The 17,636-nt window shown below is 38.0% G+C and overlaps 1 protein-coding gene across 2 annotated transcripts in view; it reads left to right on the top strand.

Annotated features, from left to right (window-relative positions):
* TMEM135 (transmembrane protein 135) overlaps nucleotides 1-14,854 on the top strand; it is a 162,717-nt gene extending 147,863 nt beyond the window's left edge. For both annotated transcript variants that reach the window (XM_085065393.1, XM_085065384.1), the window contains 6 exons: nucleotides 5,182-5,349; nucleotides 6,894-6,957; nucleotides 7,636-7,712; nucleotides 9,314-9,412; nucleotides 10,836-10,903; nucleotides 12,469-14,854. In XM_085065393.1, the coding sequence (XP_084921519.1) occupies nucleotides 5,182-5,349; nucleotides 6,894-6,957; nucleotides 7,636-7,712; nucleotides 9,314-9,412; nucleotides 10,836-10,903; nucleotides 12,469-12,601 (609 nt within the window). In that variant the 3' untranslated portion in view covers nucleotides 12,602-14,854. The remainder of the gene's footprint in view (nucleotides 1-5,181; nucleotides 5,350-6,893; nucleotides 6,958-7,635; nucleotides 7,713-9,313; nucleotides 9,413-10,835; nucleotides 10,904-12,468) is intronic.
* The last annotated feature ends 2,782 nt before the right edge of the window (nucleotides 14,855-17,636 follow it).

Raw genomic sequence — 17,636 nt, 5'->3', positions numbered from 1 at the left:
TGTAGTCAGGAAAAGCATGTGCTTGGGAAGTGAGAAATGAGCCTGTTACTCATTCTTCCTCTATTGAAAATGTGACAAGCCAGAAAACAGATTTTCTCAATTTAGGACGGGGCGGTGGTGGGGTTAAAGTTCTCTGGTCTTTCAGATTAGCTGTAGGGAATGAGTAACATAAAATGTGTGGGAAAAAATGGACTAGCAAGCAAGGAACTTGTTTAACTATGTGATGCACTTCACGGCTGAGCCCACTTGTGACTTCCCCCCTAAATAAAGCACCTGGAATGTGCTGCTGTGGCAGGCGGCCGTGGTTCCCATGCAGCTGCGCGGCTCTTGAACGTCGCTGCCGGGCACTGGCTGCTCTCCTCTGCTCATTTATTTTAAGGGCTTGGGGTAATGAGAGATTGGTCACAGTTGCTATGCCCAGGAAGAGCTGCTTATCTCTGCTGTATAATTCATCCTCCATTATTAATGTGATCAGCGCATTTTTTTTCAGAGAAGTACTGTGCAGAAATTTGTGTTGGCTGGCATAGGGTTGGCACAGGTGGTACCACCTGCTATGCCCATTTTGGCAGTTGGTAAGACTCCAGAAGATCTCAATCCCTTAATAGTTGACCTGTTTTTAAATATAGAACAGCAAAAATGAATTTGAGTGTCTTCAGATGCTTTTAATATGTATTACTTTCAAGAATAACTTTTTAAATTAAAGTTTTATATATTGTTACTATTATATCAGAAAAGCCACACTTAAATTTGGCATCAGAAGAGATCTAGCACAATATTTATTCCTGCATGTTTACTAACAACATCATTTTTGTGTTAACACTTTTTTAGCAGCATGTCATGGTGTAACACAGGTATAAGTTGTGCTAGAGTTGGTAGAATTTCTGATGGTACTTAAGTGTTCTGCTCAATAACGATGAGAACATTCAGTAAAACATTGATGAATAGTTCAGGATAGTTTTTTCACTTTTCATGTGTCACCTATGTTGTTGCTGTGACATATACATAGATGTATAAACCCAGATTAAAATTACACTTTTACAACCTGTCACCACTGTTTCTGTCAACATTATGTTTCATTCATATTCTCTTTTCTTCAAGGCAAAACATCTTTGGCAAAACAGACTTTCCATTTGCTTTGTGCTGTTTCAGTGCTTTGCCCAGTGTGTTTGCTGTTCTGTGCCTCTTGGCTTGCTTTGCCTCCCATCGCCTAGGTGTGCTTATGTTTGGTCAGGTCAACATCCTTTGAGGAGCAAACATTCCCATGCCTCTGTCTGCAGAGTATTTTGTGTTTTTCTCATAGATATCGAGTATCTGGCCTTCAGAATCAATGTTCAAGATTTCAGTAAATACTATGTTCAGAAGAAATATTTAAGTTTAAGCAGAAGTGATTTTATGCAGATTTGATATGTTACACATCCAGATCTCTGCTGATGGCATCATCTCCTGGTGTGCATCTGTTTTTTCATGGGTACTTTGCTGTAACTTAGGTCTGCTGCACTTTTACCTAGTAAAAGTGGTGTCTTTCATTACTTAGGCATATTTTACAGTAATTGCCTCTTAACTACGGTTAGTCCAGACTTGCTTTCAGAGCTTTTTATTAATACCACACAAAATCCTTATGCATCCTGTGCTGCATGCTCAGCATTCAAATCTGTAAGTACTGTCATAACACCATATTCTTTTACAAGCACAGTTAGAACAAACAAGTAAGGATTTCTGTTAAGAGTACTCATCATGGAATTCTTCATCTCCATGGGGAACTCATAGTCTGCTGGAAGAATGATTGTGTGTGTGAGACTTTGTAGGTAGGTGATCTGACCGTTTTGGAATGCAATAAGCTTGAAATAGATTTTAAAACAGAAGGCTGATGAAGAAATAGGAGTTAGTCTTGTTTAATTACTCTAGCTGAAAGACCCAAATCTGATTTCAGGTTATGAGTTTCGCAAATTACAGTAAGCTAGACCCACACTACTCTCTCTGTCCTTTCTTAGGTGATTAAGACATTAATTATTAAAGGAACCTGAGGGTGGGAAGGAAGGTGGCTATTCAGGAGTACTCATCCTCTTCACTTGTTTATTCAACATCTTTTTTTTTTTTTGTGTTTTATATATCCTTAAATGGAATGAGGGGAGACAAAAACCTAACTGATAATATAGCTGAATAAAGTCTTGACCTGACAAAAAATAAATTTTAAAAAGAAATTTTTATAAGGCTGTTCTCTGTAGAGAAGACAATTGTGCATTTGAAATATATTTCATTCTTGGACCGTCTTCTGTAGTATTTTGATGTAAATTATTCTTGACTACAGTACTCTAATGAGGGAGATATTGCTGAAGCGGCAGTCGGGTCTTTTAATTTCTTCTCTTTCCTGTGACTTTATAAAACTAAAATGTGACTGAAAAATTTTATTTTTATGTATTTGGATTTTTAAAGATCCAAAATTCTTAGTTCAGTTCTCTCTATGACTTTTCCTGGAGTTGATCAGTAACAACTGTCATCTGACATGATTTGAGCATGTTTTTACAATTCCTTATTTGTAATGGAGCTTTCAGATCTGATAATGATGTGATGAGCTGCTTATTGCCAAAATCTCCCTCCAGTGCTATTTTCCCTTTCCCTTTTCTTATCTCCTCATTAATACATCTGTCATTAACTGTCATTGCATGCTGTTTTTCTCCTGCTTCACATTTAAATGCACATTAGCTCATTGCCATCATCACAACTTTTATGTAACTTTCGGTAGTGACACACCACCTGAGTTCATTGACTTCCCTTGAGACTTTAAATAGTTGAAATACTTTGTGCTTGTAAATGTCTGAAAAAAAAGCTGTTACAGCAGCAGTGGAACAATATTTTTCCTCTTTTGGATTCCTTTTGTTTATAGCAAGGAGCCATTAGCCGACAGTAGAAGTCCAGTTGTCCGTTTTTTTCTGCTGGTGCTGCAGACAGGACCAGATAACCCTCCAAACCAGATAACCAAACTGGTGACTAGGGTGACCTCAAAGAAGGTCATAGAATAATAGAGTGGTTTTGGGTGGAAGAGACCTTAAAGACCATCTTGTTTCAGCCCCCTGCCATGGGCAGGGACACCTTCCACTAGGCCAGGCTACTCAAAGCCCCATCCAACCGGACCTTGAGCAGTTCCAGGGATGGGGCATCCACAACCTCTCTGAGATTATTTTCTTAGAATTGTAGTCTCAATGTTCTGTCTCATGAAGGAACGTGGGCTACTGTATACCCAGAATAAATATTAAATATTAATAATAAATACCCAGAATAAATATTAATATATTAAATATATTAATTAATTTTAACTATTTTAAAGAATTCTGAATATATTGCAGCAGGTTGACTGAGTTTTTGGTGTGTTTCTGAACTCTGTATATGTGCACATGTGCTTTTCTGAATTTGACTTATAGCAAGTATCTTGAATGCATTACTAAGAATTTTTTTTATCAAAAGCAGAAAAAAGTTTATTCAACAAATTCTGGAGATGCGCTGTTGCACTGTGCTATTACTTCTGGCTGATCTGAACTCCAACTCAAAATCTCTGTGGAGAAATGTCTCTTTGCAGTTTTCTTTGCTCAGTTAGGTTTGTTATAATGTCCTGCATATGCTTTGCTGTATTCTACCTCCAATCTTATTTGAGGTCTTTTTATGGAAGATAAAAGTTAGAATACTGTAAATTGATTATAAGATATAATACTTCTGAAAAACACCTGTAGGTGTGATGTGATTTTACCTGGTTGAAGTAATGAGCTAAACAGAGAGATTTTGTGCAATACTTGCTATTTCATGCACATCAACACTAAACCTTTGGTTCAGCACTTCTAATATGGCTACTAACAGGAATAAAATCAGCAATGTGTTTGAGTGTTTCCAGTTGTAATTTAGATGTTTCCTCACCACACTGAAGTCACCTTTCCTGGGTAAAAACATCAAACACACCATTCTGTTGTTTCTGTTCTTGTTTTGGGCTCTATTTGTAACTGCTGAGTTTAGGACTTCCTTTTATAATGGCATGAAGGAATGGAAATTTTTCATTCAGAAAAATGCTGTTGGATTGTTGGATGACTTATTTTCTTCTACTTGATTCTCATAAACCACTTCTTGAGTAGCAGGAAGAGTAATTGCTTCAGGAAGAGTTTATTACTAGATGTTTAACCACAATAAATTTTTATGAGCTTTATGATGCATTATAAAGTTCTTTAGGAGGCAAAAATGGTTTGAGTTTCTGAGTCTGAAAGGTTGCTCAGTCAAACTCTCTGCCAGATTTCCTTGTCACTGGAATTGTGACCCTGTCACTGTGATTGAGTAACATGCCTGCCTTACTGCGGGATAGTGCAGAGATAGTTTTCACATAAAGCATCTTCCAAACAAAAACTGGGTAAAATTTATTCAGAATTATTTAAAAAGTTCATCCTTAGGGTAAGGATAATGATTGGAAGTATTGGAGGAAGTTAAAAGAAACTGGGGAGAAAAATATGGAAAGAAAAGTCAGTGTGGTTTTGAGTCACGTTAAAAAAAGCATATCTGTACCTATGGTGGAATAGTAAGCAAATTCTTTGGAACCCATTTTATCTTTTCTCAGTAGCTCTGCATGTGAACTCCCTTCCAGTTTTGTCCTTTCCCTTGCTGCAGGCATCCCACAACCTCATGTTTGGCTGAGGCAAAGTCTGTGAGCATGCACCAAGCCACCGGGGTTAACTTCTAATTCTCACACTTTCTGAAATGTATTTTTGGTGGACTTTTTCCTCTTTACTGCTTTCTCCAGACATCTGAGTGTAGAAGTGCTCTTTTTTTCCCACCACATTGCTTTCCTCTATAAACCCATTTGTGGTTAAAAGTTGGTCAGTAACCTGGAAATGAAGTCATCAGGATTATTTCAAAGGACAGAATTTTGGAGTAGAAGAGAAGGCTCTCTCTTGAGACCTTTCAGAAATTCATGGAAATTAAAGCAGAGTCAATTGTCTGTGATCTTACTGCTTTTGCTATTTTACAGGGTAACCAGGAAAAAGAATAATCTTGAGTTTGAAGATGGGGATGCATTTATGCATTTTACGTATTACCTGCAGACTGGGTTTTAAACTATTTGATGTCAAAAATAAGTCCTGAGGAAGAATTTGCTTTTCCTTTTTCAGAATTTGTGGTTTCTTACCACAAAATCTTTCTTTTCTCTAGGGCTTCATTAGGATGTTTAGCATTGGTTACCTGATCCAGTGTTGCCTTCGGATTCCTTCCACCTTCCGGCATCTGTTAACACAACCATCACGGCTACTTTCCCTCTTCTACAATAAGGAAAATTTCCAGCTTGGAGCTTTTCTGGGATCTTTTGTCAGTATATACAAAGTAAGTTTATAGCATACAGAAATGACAAATGCTGTGGTTTTTATTTCACTTTTCAGAATATCACAAAGAGCTAAAAAGTCAGGCTGCTTAGTAGTACTGATACTGTGTGCTACAGCATGTCACTGACAAATTTTAGGCTATTACAGTGATCAAATTATAAACAGAAAGCTATTCTTCCATTCTGTGTGGGTTTTTTTAATTTCCAAATAAACCAGGTGGATTTTGCAGCTTGGTTTCAACATCAGGAGATAGAGAGTACTTCAGAGAAAGTGAATTCAGATGTCAAAGGGATTTGCTGGTACAAAAGTGTTTCAATGCAGACACAAGTAGTGGCTGCAGAAGCATCTGTGTTGCCAGAGAGAAGCCATTTGCAGATTTTGTTGGCTCACATATCTGGAATTCTTACTTGACACTAAATAGCAGGAGACTGCAGAACATACAGTGTGTAGCTGAGGAGTGCACTCACTGCTTGAAAGTCTATCCTTTCTACCCCATTATAAGATGACAGACTGTGAACTGATACACATTCATACAGTGTTGTTGGAATTGATTGACTTATATTTATTTATGCCAAAAGAGCATGTGGCAAAGCACATGCAGAATATGTTGCACAGTGCAACTTTTATATTCTTAATCACGTGGCATTTTTCAACTGGACCATGACAAAAAAGAAAAAAGTTAATTGCGTCATGCATTTTGGATCCAATGGAATATGCAGTTTTACTTTTTTAGATTAATGTGTTTTCCTAGTTCCAGAATTTATTGGATGCATGAAAAAATCTCAGGAGGTTTGGTATGTAGTTGAAAAAAACCCCTTATCATGGGAAAGAGTCTAGACAGGTACAGCAAATGAGAATGACATGAATAAAAAATTAGCTTTGGTATTATATTGGAATTCAAATTAGATTAATCTGCTCTCTGATTTTGAAAGAAATGGCAGCAGTAAATTGTAAATTAAAACACTGTAATGTTTTGGGTACTGTGTCAAAATCTCTGGACTTTAGTACTAGTGCTTCTAAAAAGGTTGTTCTCCAGTTGTGTTGATTTCTTGTGTTTTTGTTGATGTAATTTAGTTTTTCTTGATGTGGTAAAGAAGATTACCTAATCAGACATAACATGTCCCAGTAATGAAAGTTTCTACAACTCTTAAGAAATTACCATGTGATTTTATATTTCCCTTACAAGACTCTTACAATGGGAAAGTTTGCCTCCTCCCATATCAATTAAATTGCCATTTATTATTACAGTCTTACCAAGCAGAAGAATGCATTATCCCTGGCAGTGTTCAAGGCCAGGCTGTATGGTGCTCTGAGCAACCTGGTCTAGTTGAAGGTGTCCCAGCTCCTGACAGGGCTTATGGAATGAGATTATCTTTAAGGTCCCTTCCAGCCCAAACCATTTTATGATTCTATGATTATGGGTATTATTACACTACACTCTTAATTCATGCTGTGTGCTACATTACTAGCTTGTAAGGACTACCTCCAGTCTGTGTGTTATAAAAGAGATAAGTAGGACTAAGCCTGCTTTCTGTTCACCTACAGGGTACAAGTTGCTTCCTGCGTTGGGTCCGAAACCTAGATGATGAGCTTCATGCACTTGTAGCTGGTAAGTCCATTAAAAGTTTATGTTACCTGTGCTGAGACTCTGTTAGTATTCCTCTTGTCTGTCCTCCCATTCCCTTTTCAGACATCTGTGATTAAAACAGGTTGTGTCAAAGTGACAGTGATATTTCAGGTAGTGTCAAAGGAAGAGTTGCAATTAAAATTGTAAGGCAAATTCAAATGGTGTGGACTTTATGGTCAGCTCCACGGACAGTATATTACTGTGTGTACAAATGTAAACTTGTCCTTTAATTTGCAGAGATGTGAGATGCAAATACTGGCTCTTCCATATGTGACAGAATATCCATTGGAAATTTTGGGCTCCACTGGGTCCAAAGAAAGACCCTTTTGGCATGAAATTAGTATGGTGGTGAGGCCCTTCCCTCATGTGCATCTGTCACATGTTGGAACTGCAGAGGTCTCTCATACTACAAAGAACAGAGAAATTTGATACTGTGCTCCTGAACACTGAAGTACAGATTTGTTTCAGCATTTTGAAACTTTCTCTGTTTAGTGATACAAACCATATTTGGATGGGCAGTAAAAGAGCATCACTGAACTGTGTTGTAGCAACAGAAATAAATAGTCCAGTGCAGTGTTTGTTGGCCTGACATACCACAACAGCAACTTTAACAGTGCAAATCACAACCTTAACAACACTTCTCTTTTCTGATTGTTACAGGGTGTCTAGCAGGAATTTCTATGATGTTTTACAAAAGTACAACTATCTCTATGTATCTGGTGTCCAAATTAGTAGAGGTGAGTTATTACCTTTGTAACAGTTCTTCATTTCATCTATTCTTTCAAGGCAGAAGAAAAGAAAATGAACGTCAGAGGCTTTGTGAAGCAATTCCAGTAAAATACAAAGTGGTGTGGTGATGGTGTTTCAGTACATGTGTGCCAAGAGGCAATGCTGCCGTGTGGTCTTACTTCTTTCATACTTTCTTTTCTTTGACTGATTTTAAATGTCCTTTATCCACTGGTCTTCATATATATTTTCCATGATTTTTTTAATCTCCTGACAGCCCTTTGCTTTGTAGTTTTTGCAGATTTTTTAAATCAGAAGGTTCCAAGAATGTCTATTCTGCCAGAAACATAAATCAGACCTAGTCCTTAATTGCAGATTTATTGCCAAAAGCTACAGCTTAACTTCCTGCCTTTGTTCCTTAATTCTGGCATTCAACAATGTAAGATAACTCAAAATAGCTTAGGTTTTGGTCTATAGCTGAAGTTGTTTGTCAGTGTACTTCAACTGATTGAATTCCCAGCTTTGGAACGAACTTTGTTCTAATTAGTATTCTTCAGGCTTGAATTATTTCTCTAAACTTTTTAAAATTAGGAGCCCAGGGAAAAAAATAGCTACAGAGTTTGGGTATGTTTATTATACTTTTCTAAACAGCATTTGATTTCTTACTGTGATTTTTCCATAAAATTGAGACTTAATCATGCTTAATTCCCCAACACCACCACTGGAATGGGTTGATAATGTTCTTGCACTATGCATCATCCCTGAATCCCATATTTCTCCTGCAGACCTCGAGGGCCTTGTTCTCTGGTGATATTTATCCACCTCTATTACCAGAGCAGAATTCATTTTAAAGCAAATAAAAAGAAGGAACGTTTTTTTGTTATGATTAAAATTAAACATAAAAAGGGAAGATACTCTCTGTTCCTACTCTTTGTTATCCCACACCAAGCTCTGAAGGCAGTTCACATATTGGTCATATAAAGGCAAATCTGAGTTATCCATATTGACTTTTAGAACACCAGTTATAAAAAAACAATATTATCTTGTATTGCTGATGGTTTTCTCTGGACTTTGAGACATCATGGCTACAGTGAAATAAGAAAAGTGCTGTGTGTTCTTTCTTTCTTTTTTATTTTTTTTTTTTTTTTTTTACTACTTTTATCATCTTACGCAAGCCAAGGGTAACTGACCAAAGAGGCGTGTGCTGCTTTGCAAGGTCAGGCTGTGCTCAGGAAAATAAACTGTACATGTTTTCTCAGAAAGTAAAGTATGTGATTTCAAGCTGTTTAAGAACAGTGAATATTCACTTGGTTGGAATAGTTATTGCATTGTTCTTTTGCTTTTTTAAAATGAAGAATTTAACAGCAAACTTTCTCTTTTTTATCTTCAGGATTTGTAACACCCAAGCTGTTGCTAGTCCTCTTCTGTGCATTAATAGCCTCTTATTAGATTAATCTTGGATAACTTCTGTAATTTATCTTAATCAATATCACATTTGTGGACATAGAAAGAAATATATCATAATGTTGAAATGCTTTTATTTTAAAAGGTAAAATAAAAAGTAAAAAGATACTTTGATTTTGTTGCATTCAGCATTTTTTTATTTTTACAGACTATATACTTCAAAGGCATTGAAGCAGGGAAGGTTCCCTATTTTCCTCATGCAGACAGCATCATCTATGCCATTTCTACATCAATATGCTTTCAGGCAGTAAGTATGTTCTCTAACAGAACACGAAGTTCTTTAAATCAGATGTTGAATGAAATGAGGAGCACAGGGAGACAGTTCTATGGAAAAGATGGTGAGATGTAATGATTGCAGCAAGATGCTGTGAATCAGGGCTCTGGCATCCTGGTTTTGAGTGTCACTGTGGAAAGGTTATTTCTAGGCCTCAATTTCTCCTATGCTTACAGGTGAATACATTATACAAAGCATTGAATTCTTTGAAAAGCATCTTAAAGTGCATTGACCCAAAGGGTGAGCACTAACATGAACTTCCATAGCCATGTGAAAAGACAGTTTCTAAAGGAGGCAGACAGTACAATATGATATTCTATGGCTTTTTAAATCAAGTGAAAGTTTTAATTTTCAGCTGACTTGAATCAATATTGTCTAGTTGAAAAAATCTGCAAAAAACCAGTAAAAACCCCAGCAATGTTATATTCAAAACAAGCTGTAGTTACCATCTTTTGCACTTCTCAAGTCAGTCACATGCCTTTACCCTTGGTCCTTTTACCATCTGCATCAGCTCACCATTTCTAGACCTGCTGAAACATCCCTTCATGAACTGCATGTTCTCTGGACCTCCATAACTACATATATTTTTTGTGCCCCTCAATAAAGGGAATGTAAAATTACACTAAAGCAATCTTCTGCTGTCTTGTGCTCAACAGGACAATTAAGAGACACTCCTCCTCCTCATTGTTCCCATGCACTTGGGAATATCTCTAAGTCTAGTATCAAAGTGAATTGATATTTTAGTGCTTGGGATGTGCCTGAAGGTCTCCAAAATACTATTGTCGGGGTAGTCTTGTGAGACTAACAGACATAAAGTTCATATGAGAAAAGAAGGAAGGGGGTTTTTTGTTACTTAATAACTGACTGAAAAACGAATTTAAGAAATAAATTGCTAAGTTTAGCAGGAAAAAGGAAGGCGAAATTAGAAAAAGGATTTATGTTGAGATGTTTGTTATTCACTGTATTTTTAAATGACCCAGAAAAGTAATGGAATGAAGAGGAGACAAGGACTGTTGCTACATGACATTATTTAAGATAATGTAACATGAAATACAAATATGACTACAAGAAATGGTAGATCACAAAATGCAGAGTGGATGAGGGATAAAGTAGCAGGTAAATTTGGCATCCACCAGTTCAAAGTCATGTACGATGGAATAATGATTATTGTTGCTTTCTTGATGGAGATGTAAGTTAATTGTCACCTCTGGTAAAAGATTGTATTCTGGGAATATAAGTCTGTGCTGGTCGTGGTCATAGAGAACATTAAATTCTGCAGAGAGCAGTAAAAATGATTTCCATAATAATCCTTTTGCTAATTTTGGCAACATAATGTAGCAGATGAAGCCTTTGCCTGGTCCTGTCAGCTGGCTCTGATAGAATCCTCTCCTTGCAGGCTGTCATGGAAGTTCAGAACCTGAGACCTTCATACTGGAAATTTCTTCTACGACTAACAAAGGGCAGGTATGTAATCAGGGCTGTGTTATGGTTTGTCTAAACCTGTCATTGAGCACACTCAGCTTTCTGTGTCATTCACTGTCAACAACAGAGCCCTAGAAGTACATGAGAGCTAATTTCCTGTGGACTTACTTTGCTTTTCAAGCAGTTTCCAGTACTCTTGAAGTTCTTTGCTACTGAAGTGACATTGCTGGGTTTAGTCTAATGACAGGAGTAAAGACTTAACTCTAGTGAAGCCTATTTAGCAGATGAGTGTTTTACTTAAAGTGATTTTAGTTCACTGGGTGGGTGGGAGGCTTTAAGATTCCATTGGAACATAAAGAATCCAGTAAACAACTATACATGTTGAGGAAACACTTAGTAGGTACAGTGATTGACAACATGGTATTACTATGTGTTTAAATGCATTGCTACAAATGTCAGAATATCTTCTAAGAATACTTGAAAGTTTCAGTACTTTTTAATAACTGCTTCAGTCAGGGAAAGGATTTTTTTTCTCAAAAAGCTAATGAAAAATTTTCACTGATCATAATCATAAATATACACTAATATCTTAACTGGAGTTTTTTTCTATTTGCTGCAGGAATCTAAAAACCTTTTTTTAAAAATAGATTTTGCTGTAACTGACTTATAAAAATACAGTTTAGTGAAGTGTACATTGATATACTGGTGCAGTGTGTGGCAGGAACAAGCCATCCAAATCTTGATGCAGATCAGTTTATGAATGGGATTATAAGAGGTAACATTTGTCGTGACAGCTAGCTCTCCAGGCTGTAAAAATAGAAGTGAAATCAGAGGCCAGTCCCTGGAGCATGTTGAACCTGCACTCTCCATGGCACAGTACACACATGAGGTGATTGAATACATTGCAAGATGTAGTGGGAAGCTTTCCTTGGGGTGCCTGGAGGCAGTCCTCAGGCAACCTCTGAGGCCATACAAACATGATACAGGGAATGATGTCAGTGCAGATGTCCAAGTTTGGCTGCATTTTTCCATTTTGCCTTAATCCTAAGATTGCCTGAGTTGAAAGAGAGGAAGGAAAAGAAATTCTATTCTGCTCATTTATTTTATCTGAAGCAAATCTCTATAACAGTAATTTTGACACTCTCTCCATAAAGGCAATTTCTTTCGACATTTCATACACTTTTCGGTCTATAGTTGTGAAAAACAACAAAATGGAAATAGGTTGTAACACCCATAAAATTGACATCCAGACTTGGGGAGGCAGGGCCAGAGTTTGCTTTGCTGGAGTGAGAGAGAACAGTAGTATACTTTGGTTTGAGTGTTTTTTTTTGTGGAGTTAAAAGTAGAAGGGGACTCTTTCCCCTTTTTCATTAAGTTGCATTATTTGAAGTATCCTAACACAAATACTATTAGCCACATTTTTCAAACATGAAAAATAAGGTTTTTTAAACCTCATTGCCTGAGGTGAAAAACATTCACTCTCTGAATAGTGCAGGCTGAAGACTCTATTTCAGAGATTCTGATAGTCTTTCATGACATGAAATGTTTTTATTTTTTCATAAGTAAATGAATCATGCATTCATGCTTTCTTCTCTTTTCTTTTTCAGGTTTGCTCTCATGAACAGGAAAGTTTTAGATGTATTTGGTACTGAAGCATCTAAGTGCTTTAAGGATTTCACACCTAAGCTTGACCCAAGATACACAGTTGTGCCACCAGAGCTACCGATGGAGCTGTCTTGAACACGACAGCGTGGCTCATCATTGAATGTGATCAACATTTTGTCCTGAAAAGCTAATTAACTTGACAGTCATATATATGGAGGGAGGGCTAGGGCTCCACTTCAGTATTACTTCAATGAGAAATGCTTTTTACCAATCAGAAATACTGAAGCTTTGCAGGGAGGTATGGCTTAGTGATTAAGCCCCTTCCATAGGCAGAAAACATTTCTGGATTACTATAGTTGGTTGACAGTGTGGTAGAATCCTGAATGAATTAAACAAATGAGTAATACATTTAGAGAAGAGAAGTAAAACATAAATATGCCTCATAATTTCAAAAATTCTGTAATTCATACCAGTAGAATATTTCTTGGTAAAACTAAAAGTAATTCTTAATTTAGAAAGGAAGACAATTGGCATAGTTTAGGTCCAAAATTTTACCTGATCATAAAAATACTGCAGTCTGGCGAAAATGCCTCCCTGGTTTTCTAAATTGCATCACTGATTTGTCTCAAAAGAGCCACCACCCCCTCATTAGTTAAAATTAGGGTATTTTTACACAGCTGTGGTTGCAAAATAAGGCATTCCTTAGGAAAAGAAAATGCATATTGATTCAGAAGTCACATTCCAGGGCTGTAAATTCCGCTGATGACACAGATAACAGACAAGGAAAACAAGAAGGCAGCACCAGTGGCTGCTGCAGGCCGAGGAGCAGCGGGTGTGGTGGTCAGCATCTGCCAAGTGGAAAAGGACACAACTGTCAGAGGAAGGAATGAAACGTTCCAGCCTCTGAGATGGTGCTGGAAACAGCAGACAGTTACAAAAATAAAAAAGCCAAGAACAAAACAAACAAAGCAAAACACACACCACCACCCCCCTCCCCTGCTAAAATATGCTGAAGCAAAATATTTATTTTTGAAAGGGTTTGACATTGTCGCCTTAGATGGCATTGTCAGGACCAGCCAGTGTTTTGAGCATTTCTTTGGAAGAGAGCTGACTCCTGAGGTTGGGCTGTTACAAGAGAACAGTTTTGACAATCATATTAAGTCTTTTATCCTTGTAATTGGTGAAGAGTGATTTTCCATTGGGCCATCAGACCCACAACTGGCACAGTTACATTAAATTTGGTATGGTACTCAGTGCAAATAACTACCTACACAAAGTCCATCTCATTTTTACAGTATGTATTTCTGCAGATTTGTGTTCTACAGTGAGACCTTGACATGCTAATTGCTTTTTTTTTTTCCTTTGCTTTTGGGGGCTTTTATAAATTATAATCCATTCAAGTGATTCTGAATGGTGGTCATTACCCTAGAAGTTAATAAAAAGATGAACTATATTCACACTCAACTGAAAAGAGGTGAGATAAGCCAGGGAAATTGCAATAGGTTGCACGTATTTTAAAAATTTTAAAAAAATAAATCAGTGTTTTATTTGAAATCTTTATCAGATAATATGAATTGGACTAATTAGTAGACTCTTTGTCTTGTAACACTGTAATCCTATCCCAGCTATAAGCACATTTTAATTCCAGTTAGCTGAATTTCTTAATACCGAATATAAAATATTTTTTTCAGATTTATTGTCATGGAAATTTTACCAATTCGTGCACAAAATCTGCTTCTTTATCAGCTACACTAACAGTGATGTTTTGTCACTGTTACTAAAGGTGCTTCCTCCTTTTAAACAGTGGTTGTCCAATTTAGTGTGAATAAAGTTCTGCAAGCTAGTTTGTTGTAATATTTTATTACTTGGAATTATATAAAAATTCCTCAAAAGGAAATAAAAGTTAATTCAACAGGAACTTTGAAAAGATTGTAAGAGATTTGTAGTGTTTTTCCACTGGAATATGGTCTAAAATATTTGACCTTGTAAAGTCTGAGAAGTTATATATTTTAGGTGGTATATTAGAACTCACAAACTATATTATGAATACTTTCTAGTGTAACTATATACCATTCTCAAACTTAAAGATATTTTATAGATGCATTAAGTTTCTCCACTGGAATGACAATTGTGATTGTTTCTCTATTTGAGGGGGTTTTTTGGGAAAAAAAATCCAAGAACTACATCTCAGCAGCTGTACAACAGTTTTGTCTATGTTTCTTGCTTCCAAAATTCACAGTCCTTGTTTCAAGTTATTTTCATGTAATATAAAGAGAAATTAAAAGTTTTTAAATTATTTTTATTCAAATTGAATATATGTAAGAGGAAAAAAAATATAAAGTCCTAATGTTCTTCCCAATAATAAACAGTTGCTGCTTGGAAAAGTGACTTCTTTGGCCATGTTGTTAATAAACTCTCTGGAGTCGTAAGTGAAATGGAGTGATAGGATCATACAGTGGATTGAGTTGGAAGGGACTTTTTAAAGGCCATCTAATTCCAAACCTCCCTGCCACGGTCAGGGACACCTTCCACTGGACCAGGTTGCTCAGAGCCACATCCAGCCTGGCCTTGAACACTGCCAGGGATGGGGAATCCACCACCTCTCTGAGCAACCTGTGCCAGTGTCTCACCATCCTCCTTGGAAAAAGCTTGTTTCTAATGTCTAATCTAAGTCGACCCTCCTTCAGTTTGCAGGCATTAGCCCTGGGAGTGATACTTGGTGGTGAATGAATCCTGGGAATGTGACCAAGCATTTAAATTTGCTGCCAAATAAAGTCTTAATGCAATGTCAGTGAAGGGGTAACACCCGAGCAGTTCAGCTGGCAGCCTGAGCTCTGTGTTTCCGTGGGTAGTTAGGTAAAGTGAGTTAATTGTATTGTTTCTTCTTCAAACAGAGCAAACCCCACCTCCAGATGTGCCGGCTGGGAGGAGCCTCACTCCCTGAGCTCTGCCTGCCACATGGCCAGATGGTGGGGCAACATGTGACTGAAAGGGCAGCATTTTCTGCCACCTGATGCTGCTGATCATATGATGGGTGTCTCTTTGATGACGCCAAACTTCTTGCAAAAGTTTATTTTGCAAAGAGGAATGCGGGGGGAGGCTTGCTCAGGAGTTGGTGGGAAGTGGTGGATCAACCTGAAGTGTTACATTTCTGAAGTAGAGGCTTGGGTGTGCTTAGGGAGTCTGCTCAGGGCAGCAGTGCTTGGCTCCCTGCAGGCATCTCAGGAGGCTGCTGCAACATCCATGGCTCCCAGAAACAGGCATGCCCTGTGGCTCATTTCTTCATCCCCCCTCAGCTCTGCTCATCCCAATGTTGGGTCATTCCCCTTTGCGAGCTTCCCTGCCTTTTTCCCAGGCCACTGTGTTTGGTGTATGCTTGAGGACATGTGAAGGGCTTTTTTCCAGATTCCTGGTGACGTCCCAGGCAGAAGAGTCTGCTGTGTTCTGAGCCCAGCCTCATGCTCAAATCTGGGACTCAAACTTGGCACACTTGCTCAAGCTTGTGTGCAGCTTCAATTTCCAGCTCTGTCAGAGAAAAATATTTCTGTGCAAGTGGTCCTTGAGTTGGTGTACATTGACAAGGCACAAAAGGTAGCAAGAAAATCAGTGAGGATTATACTGAGCTTTTGCTTTTTTTAGGACTTTTTTTCCACAAGTACATTTAACATTGGGTGGAGGCAAGGCCCAGGCTCTGGCTGGACTCAACAATTTAAAAGGTCTTTATCGCCTCCTTTTACAAAACCAATACGTTTTCTCTTACACCTTTGGGAATGCAACAGAAAAATTTGACTCTTTTCCTTGAGCTACACAGTTTCATTGTTTTCTTATTATTTAGAAGCAGATCCTGGATGTTTTATATATCCTGTAGGTACATTAACATAAGATTTCAGGCAATAATTTTTCCCCCATAAGAAGCCTAAAATTGCCATTGTGGATATACTGGCAAAATCACCTAGTGCTCTCCCTTGCCTTTAGCCACACTCAGATGGGATCACCCCTCAAGACACAGCACTCACCTTTTGCAGCTGATAATGTCCTTCTCTCTCCATCTAACAAGACACTTGCTTTACCAACAAGCTACTTTGAATGTGGCAAACAGAAATGTGAATTACAGCCCACTTTGATCTCAAGGACTTCTTTTTTTTCCCCTGGCACAGGCCAAGGAGATTTCCACTTGCTAATTAATAGAGAGAACAGAAGAATTTTAAACATTAATGCCAAGGTTTTACCCAGGGTGGAAAAGTCTGGTTGGAAATCCAGGCAAATGAGATTAATCTTCTCATGCTGGTGGAAACCAGTCGATGTTTTTTTCCCCTCAGCTGCCACAACAGAGACATAAAAAATGCTGCCATGGCTGTTGGAGCAGGAGCTGATAGGACTATTCTTGGGACTTCTTGAAGTTTACAGAAGACCTGATTACACATGGTCGGGAACAAAGGCACGGCTTTTTTTTTTCTGTATTTTCCTAGTATTTCAGAGTGAAAGCCTGCTTTCCCATTACAGGCAGTGAAAACTTGCAGGAAGGGGCAGACTGGGCTGGGAGGAACAGATCTGGTGTGGGAGTCCCACCTTAAAGCGCTGCAGATTGCACTGCTTTGATACAAACATAAGAAACCTAGTTCTTAGGAACCCAGAAATGTTGGTTTGCTCTTTTGGCTGTAAAATAAATTAAAAATAAAATAAACTTTTCCCCTCACCATGAGATGAAACTCATGGGAAACTCCTTTCTGTGACCATTTACACAAGTTAAAGAAGTGACCAAAATGTCAGCTCTAACTATACCCAGCAGCTTAAAAAGACATTGGTTCATGAGGTGCAATCTTCATCCCATTGCCATCACTGCCACGTGGGTTTTAGACAGTATTATCAGTGCATAATGTTCACCTAGAGCACCTGTGGGTAGTGTGCAACAAGGAACAGCCACTTGGGAAAAAGTCATCTTTGAAGGCACATGGCCTTGATTTCCCAGCTCATGTACCAGAGGTGATGAAGAAATACAGTTGGTTTCTCCAACAGTACAACTTAATCCTCTGCAAGGTCACAGTGACAGCAAGGAGGTGTCCTGGAGGTCAACAGGTGTCCTCTTTAGCCAGGTGCTCTGTCCCACAGCTGTTGGTGAAGCACAGGCTGCTGTGGGTCCCAAAAGCAAAGCAGCATGCCTCATGCAAGG

Source organism: Lichenostomus cassidix, chromosome 1 (genome assembly GCF_008360975.1).
Source record: "Lichenostomus cassidix isolate B80296 chromosome 1, HeHo_3.0, whole genome shotgun sequence".
Lineage (NCBI taxonomy): Eukaryota > Metazoa > Chordata > Aves > Passeriformes > Meliphagidae > Lichenostomus > Lichenostomus cassidix.
The sequence above is the reverse complement of the archived record's forward strand: the minus strand, read 5'-3'. Positions and strand labels throughout refer to the sequence as shown.